Source organism: Mucor mucedo (assembly GCF_025094135.1).
Source record: "Mucor mucedo strain NRRL 3635 chromosome Unknown EV154scaffold_81, whole genome shotgun sequence".
Classification (NCBI taxonomy): domain Eukaryota; kingdom Fungi; phylum Mucoromycota; class Mucoromycetes; order Mucorales; family Mucoraceae; genus Mucor; species Mucor mucedo.
The window spans coordinates 75,593-93,164 of record NW_026252365.1 but is presented as its reverse complement, the minus strand read 5'-3'; the positions used below and the strand labels follow the sequence as shown (position 1 = coordinate 93,164).

General features: G+C 36.6%; 8 protein-coding genes across 8 annotated transcripts; 4 read left to right on the top strand and 4 right to left on the bottom strand.

Moving 5' to 3' along the window:
- Positions 1 to 39: 39 nt before the first annotated feature.
- On the bottom strand, positions 40 to 1,403 carry EV154DRAFT_302395 (uncharacterized protein). The gene is made up of 5 exons (XM_051594868.1): positions 1,123 to 1,403; positions 779 to 1,059; positions 614 to 716; positions 472 to 552; positions 40 to 411 (listed from the first exon to the last, which is right to left on the bottom strand). The coding sequence occupies exons 1-5, from the start codon at positions 1,199 to 1,201 to the stop codon at positions 188 to 190; spliced, it is 768 nt and encodes a 255-aa protein (XP_051455175.1). The 5' UTR covers positions 1,202 to 1,403; the 3' UTR covers positions 40 to 187.
- EV154DRAFT_302227 (uncharacterized protein) lies at positions 873 to 2,802 on the bottom strand. Its single transcript, XM_051594867.1, has 3 exons — positions 2,162 to 2,802; positions 1,123 to 2,096; positions 873 to 1,059 (listed from the first exon to the last, which is right to left on the bottom strand). The coding sequence occupies exons 1-2, from the start codon at positions 2,450 to 2,452 to the stop codon at positions 1,320 to 1,322; spliced, it is 1,068 nt and encodes a 355-aa protein (XP_051455174.1). The 5' UTR covers positions 2,453 to 2,802; the 3' UTR covers positions 873 to 1,059; positions 1,123 to 1,319.
- Positions 2,455 to 5,153, top strand: EV154DRAFT_302111 (fungal-specific transcription factor domain-containing protein). The gene is made up of 8 exons (XM_051594864.1): positions 2,455 to 2,881; positions 2,947 to 2,974; positions 3,030 to 3,108; positions 3,174 to 3,664; positions 3,753 to 4,223; positions 4,289 to 4,788; positions 4,855 to 4,974; positions 5,022 to 5,153. Exons 1-7 carry the CDS (start codon positions 2,803 to 2,805, stop codon positions 4,896 to 4,898), a joined length of 1,692 nt encoding a protein of 563 aa, XP_051455173.1. The 5' UTR covers positions 2,455 to 2,802; the 3' UTR covers positions 4,899 to 4,974; positions 5,022 to 5,153.
- On the top strand, positions 5,118 to 6,568 carry EV154DRAFT_302157 (galactose-1-phosphate uridylyltransferase). Its single transcript, XM_051594865.1, has 2 exons — positions 5,118 to 5,157; positions 5,228 to 6,568. Exon 2 carries the CDS (start codon positions 5,431 to 5,433, stop codon positions 6,481 to 6,483), a length of 1,053 nt encoding a protein of 350 aa, XP_051455172.1. The 5' UTR covers positions 5,118 to 5,157; positions 5,228 to 5,430; the 3' UTR covers positions 6,484 to 6,568.
- A 78-nt stretch (positions 6,569 to 6,646) lies between these two features.
- Positions 6,647 to 7,884, top strand: EV154DRAFT_593467 (uncharacterized protein; the record flags this gene model as incomplete). The annotated part of the gene is made up of 1 exon (XM_051606948.1): positions 6,647 to 7,884. The coding sequence occupies one exon, from the start codon at positions 6,647 to 6,649 to the stop codon at positions 7,574 to 7,576; it is 930 nt and encodes a 309-aa protein (XP_051455171.1). The 3' UTR covers positions 7,577 to 7,884.
- EV154DRAFT_516690 (RNA polymerase I-specific transcription initiation factor RRN3) lies at positions 7,698 to 10,400 on the bottom strand. Its single transcript, XM_051602419.1, has 3 exons — positions 10,197 to 10,400; positions 9,278 to 9,569; positions 7,698 to 9,217 (listed from the first exon to the last, which is right to left on the bottom strand). Exons 1-3 carry the CDS (start codon positions 10,362 to 10,364, stop codon positions 7,755 to 7,757), a joined length of 1,923 nt encoding a protein of 640 aa, XP_051455170.1. The 5' UTR covers positions 10,365 to 10,400; the 3' UTR covers positions 7,698 to 7,754.
- A 511-nt stretch (positions 10,401 to 10,911) lies between these two features.
- Positions 10,912 to 12,226, top strand: EV154DRAFT_468423 (uncharacterized protein). The gene is made up of 2 exons (XM_051597799.1): positions 10,912 to 10,969; positions 11,030 to 12,226. The coding sequence occupies exons 1-2, from the start codon at positions 10,959 to 10,961 to the stop codon at positions 11,955 to 11,957; spliced, it is 939 nt and encodes a 312-aa protein (XP_051455169.1). The 5' UTR covers positions 10,912 to 10,958; the 3' UTR covers positions 11,958 to 12,226.
- Positions 12,227 to 13,316: 1,090 nt separating this feature from the next.
- Positions 13,317 to 14,960, bottom strand: EV154DRAFT_553598 (uncharacterized protein; the record flags this gene model as incomplete). Its single annotated transcript, XM_051605135.1, has 5 exons — positions 13,317 to 13,391; positions 13,966 to 14,090; positions 14,187 to 14,226; positions 14,590 to 14,671; positions 14,911 to 14,960. The coding sequence occupies 5 exons, from the start codon at positions 14,958 to 14,960 to the stop codon at positions 13,317 to 13,319; spliced, it is 372 nt and encodes a 123-aa protein (XP_051455168.1).
- Positions 14,961 to 17,572: the final 2,612 nt, after the last annotated feature.

The window sequence follows — 17,572 nt, the reverse complement described above, 5'->3', positions numbered from 1 at the left end:
TTTTATTATTATTCAACTAAAAAAGATGTTCTTTGTTTTATAGGTGATACATGGTATTATTATGCAGCATTCTTTTTTTCCGAATTATTAGTGTATACTGTAATGATTATGGTTGTGGGAAGTCTATTAGGTCAATGGAGATTTTTTTGTCTAGTGGGCTACAAGATGTGGTCATGGGCTATGCCACTCAAGCTAAAGATTTGGTGTTACGAGCATCTTCACAGTCATACGATAACTGTCTAACTATTTCCTTGTCTCCCACCTCTTCTTCTTCTTCTTCTTCTTCATGTTCATCATTGTATTTAGCTTGATACCATTCAAAGATATAATAAAGACTAAAGATACCAACGTCCAAGACGGCGATGGCTACATAATTAGCTAAATTTAAAGCGTCCATCGATGCACTGTAAACTATTTATATTTCATTGGTTAAAAGATAAAATAAATACGTTTTGTGTAACCCAAACAAACCTAGCGCAAGAATGGAGAAAATCGAGCCAGAGAAATCCATGGCTAAAAATACGCGTGAGACACCAATGACTCTACGGTCGCCTAGCAAAAAAGAGAGATGAATAAGGTGAAAAAACGGAAAAGGGTAAGCAGATATATTTACGAAAGATTTCATAGTATTGGGGCAAGAATCCACCTAAGACAAAAATGACAGGTATAATGCCAAAAAAGCGAATTCCACCTTCATTATTCACTAAAGTAGCACGCTGAATTACACAAAATAAAAAGGGATCAGCCGACCGATCTTTCTATAATAAATGTGACTTACTTGAAAGGCAAAGATAAAACCTGCCTCTAAGGCACCAATGACGAGACAACAGACGACAAATCCTGCAGCGGTCTTTGTCTTAGACCATTCGTGTTGGTAACGAAATTCTTGCATGAGACAGATAAGAGCAATAAAGGTGAAGAGTTGAGGTTGTATCCATAGTGCGAGAGCAACATTCAAACCAATATTGTAAACGCCCATAAATAGGCCTGCAAAAGTCCAAATAAACATTGTCCAAACAGAAACACCTGTAGAGGTGCCTCTTCTATATGTTTTCCATGCTAACCATACGATTTATAAATATCTGGGGAGAAAATGTCAAAAAAAAAAAACTTTTTTTTTACCTTGGGGAGCTAATTGTAAAGACCAGAAAACAAGACCAAAGTAACTAAATACCTGTTCCAGCAAGTATCTATTTACCATTTATATGTTTAACAAGAAGGAAGAAAAAGAGAGATCGGGGATCCACAAATAAAAAATCTTTTTTTACAGATTCGGGGTAAAGTTTAACTCCTTCCTCCCCCAAATTTACTTTATTTTTTTAAAAGGGAGTATAAGTTATTTGGAGACAAGAGAGTTGAGTTGTTTGTAAATCCAACAAGACATAGCAACATTGTTGTGAAGGAATAACAAGAAATGGTATGTTTCCATTATACATATGTGAATCTGTTAATTGTAGACCGTCCAGACGACCTGTCTTCACATGATGTGTGATCAATTTTTGATTTATCATGTCGAATTTAATCCAGATGGCTGGTGTGACCGGAATCAAGGTGGGGTATTTAAACGCCCAATAACCTTTTTCTTCTTCTCCTTCTTCACTTGCTATGGTAGAGGATCCATTGTCAGGTGATAATACAGGTGTGGGTGGTAAGGGAGAAGGTGTACTGGTCGAGCCTTTTAAAGTAGAAGGTCTAAACAAATACGAAAATGGCCACCGCTTCTTTTTTTTGGGTCTAGACGCATCCGATAAAACATCATCATCATCTGTCAAAGACATATCATCTCGTGACCCTTGTGGTAAAGTCTCTTTTTCCTCCTGTGGCTGTATCCGTGGTTGTAGTGATGGTGACGGTTGCAATAGTGATGGTGGCGTAGGTGCTGTTACTGCTGCCGTTGCTATGGGTGGTGATAGCAGTCTATCATCCATCTCATCGTCATACACTATTTTGCTTTGTCGTTGATTTTTTGCTGCATTTTTCGCTGCAATGACTTCGAGATCGTTCATAGGTTCTCCATCGATATGTAAATTAACAGAACGGTCAATCTTGTTTCTTCGTCGACGAGGAGGAGCTTCTGGGAAATACCAGTCGTGATCCTGTTTCATATATATTATAGTGTTATTGGAAGGTTATTTGTGTGTGTGTGTGTGTATTATTTTACCTGCTGTTGGTAGTACTGTTGATATTGTGGATTCATTGTGCCTGTGGAAGACGATTGATATATGGATCGCAATGGCTTCTGGTATTGATGATAGTACTGATCAGCATATCGATAATCCATTTTTAGAGAAAGAGAGAAAGAGAGAGAGAGAAAGAGAGAAAGAGGAAAAACGAAAAAAAAAAGATAGGGGTTACTTATAACTTTAATTACGTTTCCAATTGGCTCTATTTTTTTTGTATCAGATCTTGGGCGAATTTGTTTCTTATTAACCTGTGGCGGTTTTGATATCATCCATGTGTAAACATGTCCTGTTATTTTTAACTGAAGTTGAAATGCAGTTGTCTGCTGCTACTACCGTTGCTGCTTCTGCATAAGGTTCCTTCCACTTTAATTAAATTCATTTGCAGTGCAAATGACGTGCCATGAGACATTTCGGTCAAAGCACATTGAATAAAGGGAGATAATCCTGATACGATGCATATGTGTTTCATGCAGTTTTACTATAAAACTACTCTTCCTCTATTTATCCTGATTTTCATTCTACCTTATTGGCTAGGGGCTTACAATATAACCGCTCTCTTTTTTTTCCTTTCTCTTTGTCCTTTCTCTTTTACTCTTGGCAGTTTTTTTTTAGAAAAGTAATGGACACACAAAGACAAGCAACATTAGAAACCTTTCCACCAATTGAAAATCGTAAACGATCGAAAAAGGACAGGGCATGTAAAGTGTTACACTATGAAATTAAAAAAGTTGCTTTAAATGTTCACATTGCTTTCATGTTGTAGGCGATCTTTGCAGACGAAAAAAGATAAGGTAATACGAGTCTCCCTTCACCAGAATTTCTGTCGCTTACATACGATTGTTGTAGGTGCGATTACGATAGCGCGTATCCACATATTCCATGCGCCTCTTGTAAGAGTTATAATAAAGAGTGTACGTTTAAAGAGGTAAAACAATAAACAATATCTGTAGTACATATAGGGGAAACTTACAAAAAAAAAAAAAAAAATAGGCGGCAAAGAAGCGAGGACCTCCCAAGGGATATGTGGAAGGGTTAGAAAGTAGATTAAAACGCATGGAGAAATTATTAATGAATATCGCTTCCAACGGCAATGTAGCACCGACAATAGCGGCAGATTCAGATTCAGAGGCACACAACGAGGAAGAGGAAGAAGAGGATACGGGTGTGGAGGATGATCAAGGTGCGGAGTATCAGAGGAATGGACCTTCAGCAGTGGAAGCACCCGAGAATGAAAAAGATGGCCCATTTTCGTATGTAGGTAGTTCATCCGGTATTTATCTTTTGAGCCGTTTATTTCCAAAAGACGGTAATGGGTATGAGGAATCCGATCCGATTCCAAGACCTGTGGATGGTCATGAAGAAGACTTGATGATTGCCAATTATAACTCCCGTAGTAGTTGGAATAATCCGACCTTTATGCAACATGCAGCTCCCGATTGGAAATTACCACCAAAGGCATTGACTGACTATTTGACAGACATGTAAGAACCCTTTGTGTGTGTGTGTGTGTGTGTGTGTGTGTGTGAGAGAGAGAGAATGTCGTTAATGACTTATTTTTGTTTAAAATAGGTACTTCAGGCGTATAAATAATCTGTTACCGATTCTTGACGAAGAACAGTTTTATGAGAATTACGAAAAAGGCGATTATAATCCACGATTTACAGCGATTGTTATGGCGGTATGTCGTGCTACGTGTAGGCTTTTAAAAAAAGACGATGAGATAGTCATGCAATATGGGATAGACCGTGGTAGTTTTTTTCGTGACCTCACGAATCAACTGGACGTGAATTTCGACCTGGATTTTCTGGAGCCCAAAATGGAAACGATTCAGGTCTTGTTATTGAATGCTTCAAATCCTACGAAATGGGGATTGGAGAGCACGGATTGGATTATCACGAGTATTGCAGTCAAGATGGCACAGGATCTGGGTCTTCATCGTGCAAATACGCAACATGAGCCTAAAAAGGTCACGGAGGCTAAAAAGAGATTATGGTGGTCTGCTTATGTAATCGATCGTGTTGTTTGTGCGTCCTTGGGAAGGTAAATGTGTGTGTGTGTGTGTGCAACCCTGTTTGAAAAAACCACTAAGAAATATTTCTGTAAAGACCGCTCACGATCTCTGACGCCGATTGTGATGTAGAATCGCCTGACGCGCAAGATACCAAATATAGTCAATTTACGCATCTGGTGAAATTATCATGTATCCTGGGAGATATTTTACGTGCGTTGTGTTCACCCAGGGCCCGCATGATGTCTGAAAAAGGTCATGGGTTAGAAAATATTTCACGTAGTTTAGAAAAAATGTTGATAGAGTGGAAGTCTTGTTTACCACCGCAACTAAGTTTATCGGATGCGGAATTAGACAAAGTAAGCAGGAAGGAGATTGATCCTGTCTTGCAAGAGAAATTAAATGACGGAGCTGGTAAATTACGATTTATTTACTGCGCTGTCTATCTCTTGTCAAAACGACCCTTCATTTCTATGGGTTCCGGCTATACCTCTAATGTCAAAATGCCAGTAAAATGTCAAGAGACTTTACGTATTGCTGTGGATTTATTTGAAACTATGGAAATCACTTCCTTGCTCTGTTCATGGTCTTTATCTAGTAAGGGGACATCCATCTTATCAAAAAAACCATGCTAAACTAAAATTAGGTTATTGCTTGGCTCAGACACAAATGCTTTTGTTTTTAAATTATCGGAATATGGATCCTAATCTCAATGCAGAGTCAAAAAATCTTTCACAACGTTTTCAAGAGAGGTATAAAGCATTGGAAGATTACATTACAGAGGTACGGATATATATCTCATGTTACACATACATCTAACCCCTTTTTAGAAATCACTGGTCCCATTTCTCAGCTTGTTATCTAAAGTGATCATTGGTGATGAAGAAGACGACGGTAATAAAAAGGACTTGATTGTAAACCAACAAAGTTCTTTATGGGGAGCATCCAACGGTATAGAATGGCAAGGTAAAAATAAAAGTAGCGGCTTGTATAATAAGGATTTTTTTTGTTTAACTGATATCATGATGATCATAAGAAATGGTTAAACTATTATCGGAGACAGGGTATCAGATGCTATGAAAGGAGCCGAGTTTAAAAAAGTCGCTTATGTAAATCCAAAGGCCGACTGTTTACCTAAGCAATCCCTACCCGCGGGGTTTCACTAATAAAATAAGATAAAAAAATAATTTTTTTTGCAACAAGACAACCCTCTTTTTCTTTCTATCAATACACACAATTATGTTTGATTTCAGTAACAATTCTCATCGTCGTTATAACCCTTTGACTAAATCATGGGTGCTTTGCTCTCCTCATCGTACACAAAGACCTTGGCAGGGACAACAAGAAGGAGCAGATATGGAGCAACGTCCAGCCTATGACCCCAAGTGTTACCTGTGCCCTAGTAACCAACGTGCAAGTGGTGAAACCAATCCTCAGTACGAAGCTACTTTCCGTTTTCCTAATGATTTTGCTGCTGTGAAGGCGGACCAACCTACTTTGGAAGCCAACGAGGATGACTTGATCAAGGTGGAAGGTGTGCGCGGTGAATGTCATGTCATTTGTTTCTCTCCACGTCATGACTTGACATTGGCTGAAATGCCTGTAGAAGATATCAAAAAGGTAGTAGAGATCTGGACCTCAAGTTATTTGGAAATGAAGAAGAAGGAATATGTCAATCATGTACAAATTTTCGAAAATAAAGGAGCTGCCATGGGATGTTCCAACCCTCATCCTCATGGTCAAATGTGGTGTACGGAAAGTGTGCCTGAAGAGCCTTGTAAAGAATTGGTAGCAATGGGAGAATATAAGGAGAAGCACAACGGTAAATGTATGTTGTGTGATTATGCACAACGGGAGTTGGCGGACCCTGAGCGTAAGCGTACAGTCTTTGAAAATGATACATTTTTGGTGGTGGTGCCATTTTGGGCAGTGTGGCCCTTTGAGGTGATGGTATTGCCCAAGGTACATATTGGATCTTTACCCGAGATGAATGATAAGCAACAAACCGATCTTGCAGATGCTGTGCGTCGAGTGACCTGTCGCTATGACAACTTGTTCCAGACAAGTTTCCCTTATTCCATGGGTATCCATCAAAAGCCATTGAATGATGAAACTGATGTTGCTCATCTTCATCTTCATTATTACCCTCCTCTTTTGCGTAGTGCTACTGTGCGCAAGTTCCTCGTTGGTTTTGAAATGTTGGGTGAGCCTCAACGTGATTTAACACCTGAACAAGCTGCTACTCGTCTTAGAGAACTCTCTGAAGTTCATTATAAACACCAATCTTCTTAAAAAAGATAGTTTTTTTTTTCAGCACCCTTATTGTACATATCCTTATTTTGTAACAAATAAACTTTTTTTTTAAACAAACACATAATTTTCCGTTAATGATGCTAAAAATATAAATCTTTTTTTTTTGTACTTTCTTTTTAACCCACGGGCTAGCGGAAAAATAATGGAATCAAAAACGGTGAGTGTAACAAGCAGTCGTCGACATACACTGTATGGCGAACCCAATTCGACAAGAAATAGTATGGACCTGATTGAGGGTACAACGCAGCATTATCAAGGATTAAATAAAAAGACAGATGCTCATGTGCAACGTCAACGCTGGGATGCATTTTTTGAACCTCAGTATTCATTTGGAGCGTTTATTCATGGTCTAAACCAACAAGAAGAAGAAGATCAATTTATTCAACATCAGAAGAAGATTGATCGTCTTGTGGACGACGGCAATCAATTACGCGAGATGAAAGTGGTGGAGCGTCCTAGTTTGGATATGTATAGTACTGAGAATTCGACGGCCACCATGACACCTACCTTACCTGATATGTCACTAACGGAGAAGGAGGAGCGTTGGGGACCGGAAGATGAGAATACATTGATTGAACGCTTGGAGCTTTTGAAAAAAATGCGTGCGCAAGCCACGGATGTTGAAACGGAAGGTGACCATGATAGAGAAGAACAAGAAGCACATACTGCACGTTGGAAGCGTAACATTTCCGAAAAGGCTAAACAATTTTGTAAAGAAGCTCAAGATGATGATGAATCTGTACTATCTTCTTTAGACCCCGATGAAAAGAACGGAATACACGATGATGAAGAGGCAGCAGCAGCAGTAAAGACATTTGGGTGTCGACGTTCTTTTCTTTGCTTCTTGCTTGGTTTCTTGTTCCCTCCACTTTGGTTATTGGGAGCATTTTATTTCTCTTCGCAAGCAAACCGCCAATCGTCGGCGAGTAGGAGAATTGATCGTATTTGGCGTAGACGGTCTCGTATTGCCTTTGGTATTTTCATCATATCCCTCATGATTGTTCTTGTCGTGGTCTTTGTATTAAATCCGGATTCCATTGGCTGGAGGCAAAGTAAATTAGCAGGCCATTGATTGAATGTAGAGATACATTTTTTATTTTTTATATGTATGCAATAAAATATGAATGATAAAAAAGAGAAAAGGGTAAGCGTATGCGAAAAAAAAAATTGATATAAAAGACGATGTAATTGTATGTGTGTGTGTGTGTGTGTGTGTGTGTGCGAGTGTGCGTGTACGTGCAAAGGAGGGTCTAATTCAAGTAGTGAGTGGGACTGGGACTGATACTCATGGCCATCATGCCCGAAGTCACATCTTCATCTTCACTATCTTCTTCTTCCTCTTCACTATCCTCTTCCTCATCATCTTCTGCAATCCAGTCAAAATAGATATCATCTACAAACACACGACTACCATCCAACTTGTAAGGATCGAAAGGGAAAAAGGTTTGTACGGTCTGTAAAAGATTGGAGCCACCTAAACCCGGTACAAAGATATCACGATTTTTTTCCAAGACAGGATAAACGTACATAAAATGAGTATTTCTTGACAATTTGGCAAACTGTGTCACAACGGAGGGAGCACAAAGCTTTAATGGGTTGAATTTACTCATCACTAAACGTGGCAAGTTACGTAATCCAACACACCAAGTACGTGTGGCAGCATGACCAAAACCGGATTCGGGGTGTGTTAACTCACGATGTTCCTCATCCATGATTTCTTCTTCAAACAGTTCCTCTTCAAGTTGCAACTCATTGTTAATCACGAGATCTCTCCATCGGAAACAAAATATATACATGGTGGCTTGAATGACCGCATAGAAGACATCGTGTTTGGTACAGTCAAGGCTACGTACGTTGGGTTCGTATTGATCCACATAAGACCCACACCAGGCAGATAACGTCAGAACCACACGTTGGATAGTGCTAGGGTCTAAGAACTTGGCTCTGGCAACATATGAAGAGATATAGGCAGCAGCAGCCACACGCGTAACATTGGGTTTCAAAGGGTCCGTAATGTGCTGAATCAAGTGTTCCAAAAAGTAATCACTATACACATTAACATTCAAGGAACAAAAGTAGAACAAGAGGAACTGCGTATAACGTGATTTTAAAGTCTTGAGAACAGCACGATCAAAGATATCTACCAAGGCATAAAAGATTTCATTCTGGACATCAACGGAAGCGGAAGAAGCACATTTACTGAAATATTGAAATGCCAGGTGCATCATGGCGTCTAGTTTTCGTACCATGTGCTTGATTTGAATAATGGAATCTTTACGGTCCACACCATGGTTGGAGGTTCGACTGTCAACGCTACTATCATCATCATCATCCTCGTCAGACATGTCGTCATCGCTATTTTCGGATTCGTAGTCTTTATCAAAATTCATATCATAAACATCAGCTTCAATATCTTGATCCATTTCGTCCAACTCAATCTGAATTTGTGCGTCAATTTGGACCATTTGATCAATCACAATACCCAGGATTTGTTTACGTAATACGGGAACATATTCTGAGACGTACAAAATGTTCTTAATGTACGCTGCTTGTTCGGCCGTATTGAAACGTTTGTGAGGCATAAAGCGAACAAGACTAACAAAGAGAGAATTGGTACCTGTAGGGATAAGTTGGAGAATACATTGAAGCGCCTCATGAGAACGTTCATATGATTTACTACGTGTGACATTGGAACCTTCAGGCACACGTACACCTAAAACACATTCAAGGCATGAGCATGGTTAGGAATAACATATGTGATATGGTAACTTACGGTATCTAAAGCCTTGGACAACGGTATTGAGGATAGGGACTACATAGAAAGCATGTGCGGATACCAAATTCTCCAAGAAATCAATGTAGGCATTGACGAATGCTCTATTACGAAAACTCCAGTCGACTTGTAAAGCAGCTTCCACCAGGGTTGCGCATGATTTGTCCAAGAGAGATACGCATTGAGATAGGACGACGATCCAAGTGAATAACTTTAAGGTAGAAGGAGCTTCAGGACTTGAGGGATCTCGGGAGAGGATTTCAACCAATTCATTATAACGACTGGTGTTACCCTAACGGAGAAAAAGCGAGTGAGTTATGATTGTTGGAATGAAGGGATTACGAAATAACAATAATAAGAAAAAAAGAGCAGATTTTTTTTTTTTTTTTTTTTTTTCATGAGGAAAGAAATAAAAAAAAAAGGTTTTGTGAGGGTAAATAACTGTCATAGTTTCCCATATAATTTCTTTTTTAATTCATAAATAATAAATGGTTCTTCTTCCAAAACTACTTTCTTTTTCTATCATGTTCCCATATTCTTTGTTTTTTTTTTTTACAAAAAAAAAAAAAAAGAAAAAAAAAATCAATGCCCTTTCCTTCTTTTTACATTATGGATATATATATATATATATATATGGATTGTGTATTTTTACTTTCTGGACCCGCTAAAAGCTATTAACAAAGCAATTACCCGAACGTATTAACAAGTAATACGGGGACATGCCGCAGTAGTTTGATAAAATTGTTATTTTTTTTGGTTTCATTTTTCTATGACGAGAAAAAGAAATAAAAAAGATTTCCCAAAAACAAAAGAAAAACAACATTGACAGTTGTAAAAACCACCTTAAAACCAGCCAAAAAAAAAAAAGAGTGCCTCTTTTTCCCTCTTTCTTCTTTTAACAAGAGATAAAATAGTTTACCTGTTCTTTTTCACGAAGTGCTCCCAATACAAAGGTTTTCATCATGAGCTTCATGTTGGTCATCTTTTCTTTACTGACATTCTCGTTAGTTTCTTCTCTTTCCGTCAAACTCTTTGGTGAACCCATGGGCTGATCGACACTGGTAATATCGGGTGAACGAACTGGCATATTGTAAAATGTTATATAACAAAAAATAAAATAAAAAAGATAAAGAAGCAGATAAAAGAAAAAAAATGTATGCTTTAAACAGTCCAACACCGGAGTTATTTTGTGCAGGAGCAAAAAATATCCAAGCCACCTTTGCAAAGGTTGTGAGGAGGGACGACTTCTAGAAAAAATCATGATCCAAACTGTTTTTTGAGCGTAGTTTCAATTGTCGTAACCATGACAATTAGGGTTACCAAAAAAAAAAAAAAAAGTACACAAATATATTATTAGAAAAAAAAAAAAAGAAGGGATAAAATAGCTTCTTTGGCTGAGGGGTGCAACTACAGAGAAAGAATAATAATAGAATTAAAAAGGGAGGAGGATCCCCTTTTGTGCAACGTTCATTACAAGTCACACTATAAATCATTTACGCCCTTCTTTACACTTTTGATATTCCCGGTTGTCTTGTTCCAAATAAAGCAATCGAGTTTGATAATTTCCTTGTACGACTTTTTCTAAACATATAAAGCGATTGAAAAAAATCCCAGGAAAGATCGTTTCTTGATTCCCCTTTATCTCAATCTGATACTTTTTTTCATACAAAATATACATAAAATGAATAACAGGTAGTTATTTCGCGATTATTACATCATTTACTTTAGATGCTTAACCTTAATTATTAATAGCCAACTTTCCCACTGTCAAGATAATCATTGCTATTCACATCAAGACATGTATCCTATCGTTGATTATCCTTCTGCTCATCATTGTAATACTGGCTATCAATACAGTCATACTGTGCTTGAAGCTCCCATGTCGGTCATGAACCCCACTATTACTTGGTGTCCCACAGCAGAGTTTAATCCTACCGGAAACAAGTATCCCGCTGCTCTCTATTCAAATGATACGCCTCCTCCAGAAGAGAGTCTAAATACTTTATTGCGCGAACAAAATGACAAGTACATGACTTTTACCAACACACCGCTCTCTCCCATGAGTATGCGTTCGGTAGATACCTTTGATGCGCCACTCTCACCCAGCTATCATCATTCTCCTAGTCTATACTATGCTCAAAACGATGATGCATACTTGCAAGACTATCCTCATCAACAAATACAATTACAGATGCAATATGAACTGGAACATATGCAATCTCCCTCCAACCACTTTGTTCAAGATTCATACAATACTACTTTTGATATGAATCAATTCAACTACCCACAACAACATCATCAATATCATCACCAAGTAAACACAGCTATGATGACACCTTCTACAACAACAACATCAACAACAACAACAACAAAGCGAAAGAGAAATTCTGGCAAGAGAACACCTGCCTCTCAATTAATATGTCCCACTTGCTCAAGAAAATTCTCGCGTCCATACAATTTGAAATCACATCAAAGAACACATACTAATGAACGACCTTATGTATGTCATTACCCAGGATGTAGCTGGACTTTTGCGCGTCCCCATGATTTAAAACGTCATGATTTATTGCACTCTGGTATCAAGAAGTACATTTGTTCTTGTGGCAAACCTTTTGCACGTAGTGATGCTTTCAAACGACACCAAGCTGTAGACAAGGTCTGCTCTCTTCGCAAGGCATGATCATCTTGTGAAAGCTTAGGCGTACGCGTATATGTATTGTCTGCTATCTATTATGAAAACCCTCTCCTCTTATGCCCTTATCTCCTCTCTCTTAACCTAGAAGAATATCATGAACCTTTTTATGCAAATTCTACCTTCTTTCTTTTTCTTAATTTAATATTCTTTTTTGTTCATACCCTGTATATCCCATCTCAACTTTTTTTTTGTATCCCTATCTATCTTTCTATAAACTTAATAAATTATGACTTAACCCTCTTTGAAAAAAGTTTGAACACAATTAGTAAATTGAAGATGTGTGTTTGTATTCATTTAGGCAATTATTGTCTTGACTCCACGTCTATTTATCCTAATACAGAAATCATGATGGAAAACAATACATGGAAAAGTTGTCCGGATGACCGATACACTATAATTGTAAATAAAGGCTGATGAGGGGGGTGGGGGATAGGCAGGGTTGAACATTCTGATTTCTATCATCATAAATGACAAAAAAATAGGGTTTGATGTTATGACAATATTTTAAGGTTTTTTTTGTATTTCGTCCCCTAAATTCTCTTTTTACTGTGATACAGCAATAAGCAGCTTCCCTCCCCCCACTGTTTGTAGGATTTTTTTTCGATTAACCAATCGATTGTCCTAACCTGGGAAATGACTCTCATCTTCTCCGATCGAAAGACCTATGTTTGCTTGTCATTGACTTTATTCAAAAGGAGATGTAAACACATCAAGTAACACATAATAATGTGTGTAGAAAAGAGTGTATTCGTACTCCCGATTGACAGCTTGACTTATTCAATAAGGATCTTGTAAAACTAGACTGCATCGGTTAAATGTAATACGATTTTATCCATTGAGTGCAAAAATGTTATATGAATGGCGTATATAATCTATTCTACCCTTTCTGTTTCGTTTAAAAATTTGGTAAAACAAACCCAGAAAATAAAAAAGAAATATTGCTTCTCCCCCCCCCCCCACCCCTGTTCTTTTTTTGTTTTTACTGAAGACATAATACCAAGCAACCTAAAATGTCAATGGCTTACGTGTTATTTGTTTTTTTATTATTTTTTTATCTTTGCTAAAAGGAGTCAAATATCCGCCGCACAACATCGGGTAGATCACAAGAGGGAAAGCCATTCTTTCTAAATGTACGTGTGACATGCCATGACTACCTGTCGACCAATGTGGTTGAGAAAGAGATGTTTAGGTAAAAGGAAACAGTACCTATTTTTTTTCTTGTCATACTATGGTTCCCATTGCACGTGCTTTTAAAGCAGCTTGTGTCGCAACGTTTTATAAATCTCGGTCAATAAATTCCTGAGCAGAGTGGTAGCACACTACAGATATCTTTCTTTTATTCATTTATAATACAAATATGGGATCAACTGACAACCTTTTCTGGGGGGTGCACATATAAACCGAAAGCTTAAGTTCTGGCTATAAAACCAGTTTTATTTTTAATTTTTTCTTGTCTTTACAAGGCAAGAAGCCGCTTTTTTTTTGTCCCCCCTTAAACTCCCACAGCATTCCGGGATCTCACTTTTGTATTGCATTTATTCATTTATTTTTAACTGGAGAATTGCTGATCTACCAAGTCTGTTTATTATTCGTAAAACTTTTTTAAATCACCTTTGTGAGTTCAATGACTTTTTTTTGAGTACTTAAATATCGCACCTTCAACAAAAGTATGATTTAAATAGACGCTTCTATTATACGATCGAAAAGTACCACAAGCACACAAAAAGGATGAAAATAGCCTAGAACCTCTTTGTTTCCAAAAACAGAAGTGCCACTTTTTTTACACAAAATATATATACGTGTTCATAATGGATAAAAAAGAATAGTAATAAAAAAAAAAAGATTGTAGTACTTGCAATCAGTTGGAGCCCAAGAAAAATCAAGACTTAGTGTTAAGATCACGCATAAATCGTCGCTCGTGATTAGTATATTTCTAGCCTTAAACACATGGTAATAGAATAGCCATTCTATTTGCACATAAATTGAGACTCACTTTTGTTGAATACGCAAAAAATAGCCATATAACATTACAGTCTTTTATTACAATTGTGTTAACTATAAACGAAACAAATGACAGTAGATGTACAAGCGCTTCTATTACCGAGAATATAAACACGTCTTTAATTTTTTTCGTCAAAAAAAATAAATAAATAAAATAAATAAAAAAAATAAAAAAAAATAAAAAAAAATAAAAAAAATTCTTCTCATACTTACATTGCTTTCCTTTCTGTTCATGGATGAACAAATCAACAATCTAAAAATACAAAGAATCAATAAATTGAGTAAATTTATCAGGAGGTTTTATTTATTTGCCCAGGCAACCCCTTTACCTCTCTTAGCCTCTCTTTGTCTGTCCGTCTATCTTGATTTTTTTTTTGTTTCTAGGTTAATCGAGAAGAAAAGTTGCCAAAGCTCAAACATACTTGCATCAATTCTACAAATAGTTGAATTCTTGAGACAGCCCTTTCTTTCTACTATTCCCAAAGAGAAGAAAGTAAACAAAAAAGCATACTTTTTTTTATTTTTTCTTCTCAAATAATAAGCCTCACCTTATTAAACCGTGATATAAAAAGATTTTTCACTAAATATAAATCGTTCGCTTGTACATAATACTAACCTCAGTATTCCAAATGCCATCGTCTAGCTGAAAGTTCTCTTTTGGATAGAATGAATCGATAAACACGTTTCTCTGACTTCTTCTTTTTTTTTTTTTTTTTTTTTTTTTTCGGATACATAAAATTTGATAATTCAATGTTCTATACTGAATGCGAGAGTTAGTTTTGATTTTAATCATGCTAAAAGTGTCATTAAAAATAGACAATTACGCACTTTACCACGAGTTATGAATTGTATTTTCCTTCCAGAGTATTCTATCACTTTATTTGTTCATCCACTCCCCCTTTTTTTTTCTGTACTTCCTAAATAATATTAGTCTAACCTTTGTTCGCCAGAGTTATTACATGTATATAGACTTGAAAAAAAAATCATACTACATGCAATAGAATCGATGAAAAACAATGAGAGAGAGAGAGAGAAAGAAATTTAAAAAAAGAGTTCGATACTCTACTATATAACCTTGCCACGTTCAAGTCCGAAAATAAAAAATAAAAAGACCCGCCAAAATGGCGTCCTAATTTGTTTCTAAGCCGATACAATTAGTTTCACTGACGCGATTCATAGTAATATAAAGATTATCCTATATTTATTTAACACGAATATCATACTTAGAAATCAGGATGTCTATCACAAGAGAATGTATAAATTATTTTTTAAAAAAATCCGGTTAATCAAAATACCGCGGCCATAGGTGCTTGTTTCAGTAAACCAATCAAAGTTTTCCTGCACCCAATTGAATTAAATCCCTGTTGGAAAGGATATGTTTCAAAGTTATTTTAATACAATTTAAACGAGTAAGTATTAAATCATCTATATCTATGCAAATATCGTCCTACACTTTCACCTGTGACGAGAACAGACGAAGAGATCTCGTCTGGGAAGAAAAAAACAAAACAAAAGAACATTCAAAAAGTGGAATTGCATGAGCAAACGTCGTTTTCTATATAATAACATATCTTTTTCAATGCATCCATTGACGTGATTTTTTGCTTTTTGAAACCTATAATCGTAATTAGAATGTTAGTTATCATACACTCCATGCATGACCGATAGAAAGGAATGCGGTTTGTGACGTATTATTATTCCACTAGTGGTAGAGAATTATGAAACGTAAAATTATTCTATTCATCAATTCACTTTGTTTGACAGAAGGAGAACAACAATGAATATTCGATTTACAGTCACACAAAAAGAGAGCTCTATTTAAAAATTTGTCATCTTCAGCCTGACGTTTTGTCATCCATTTATCAACATTATCACTCGTTATACAGAAATATTACAAGGGGGCGGGGGCGGAGGGCGAGTTACTCCAAATCATTTGTTTCAGCACCTATGACAGGAAATCACCTATGACAGGAAATCACCTATAATAACCTTTTTTCAATTGGACTATGTCCTGTTGCTCTCTGTCACAAGACAAATGAATAATAAGCTGTCTCTCATAAAAAGTAGTAAATCACAGTGTAACTCCGATTAAGCGAAGGAATAATTCATGTTCGTTACTTTAGATGTTTTAAATTATTTTTTTGAAGGTATAAATACGTGTCCCAGTGAATGCTCGATTAGAAAGGAAAGAAAGAAAAAAGAACTTCTTTTGATCGAAATAATACACAGAGGAATACCCTCGATACGCAACGTAAAGACTAATTCCAAAAAGTCAAGTTTGATTTCTAGAAGGCTGGGGAACAAAAATATAACAGAGGTTTATTAATAGATACTAAGTCAAACACAAGGATTAAATAAAGAGATACAACATTTTTATATTTATCTTACGAGTATTATGTCGACGTCAAACCCAAGGATTAAAAACGCTTCTAGAGAAAGAAATTAGCCAAGAAAGACTATGTAGTGTTGAAACATTCGCCGAACGAGACGAGGAAAAAGGACCGTAGACATCTGGTAAGTAGAAAACAAAAAAAGCCGAAGCGTTGGAAAAATTGGCAACATTCCATTATCTGCTGATGATTATAAGCTTTTTAAAATTACAGCAGTTGCTCATTAGCTTGTTGTTGATACTTCCCAATATCTATTGTAAATTATCCCTTCTTATCTTATGACCGAGGCGAAATACCTCCTACAAATTGTTGTACTAATTTGGTGTTACTTGATAAGTTCTGAATACTATCAATCAATAATAGTGTCTTGAGGTAATATTACAATATATTTGAGAACACTAAACAATATTACACGCCATGAAGACAAAAAGACTTTATTTGGAAAAGAAAAGGAGAATAGGGGGATAGAGAGAGAGAGAGGGGGAATAAACGAATTGTTTATATTGTAACCATTGCAAAAAAGATCTTGTGTGATTTAAACCGGATTGAGAATGATGAAACTCGCAAAATAGAAAGATGTATTAAAGTTTTGTGAGAAAAAACATTATATTTAAGAATCACAGATGCATTTATAAATTTTTATTATAAAGAAAGTCTGGAACAGCGGATCCCGACGCCAAAACTATCTGATCGTAACTGAAGTTGACTTGACGCGTTGATGCAAATAGTGAAATACTACAAAGGTTTCTAAATCAACCCCATATTCAGATCAGGTACTAAGTTTTATTGTGCAATATATATTATCTTTGCTTTCAAATATAATATGAGTGCAACTTTTTATGGCCATTTGTTTACATGGAACTAGATGATTGCAACTTCAATCTAAATGCATACAAAATTGGCATCATTCGGAGTTATAAGATAGTACTTTCCCTTTAAAAGGAAGCTGACTCATATACTTGTAGCGGACCGGAAAGCTCTATATAAAGTTCAAAAGCAACCACCAGATTTCACTGTGTCTTATCATCTATTCACATGGTTACTTGGTATGGGGAATTGCCTGACCACGACAAAGCCCCTCCCATACCCTTCCCCAATCCGAGACTCGGGATTAACGGAAGAACTGCCGTGTTTTCTCACTGTAAACAAATATAAAATTAAAACGTGGGGTTTATAAACTGATCTCAGAAGATAATAACTTATTCCTAA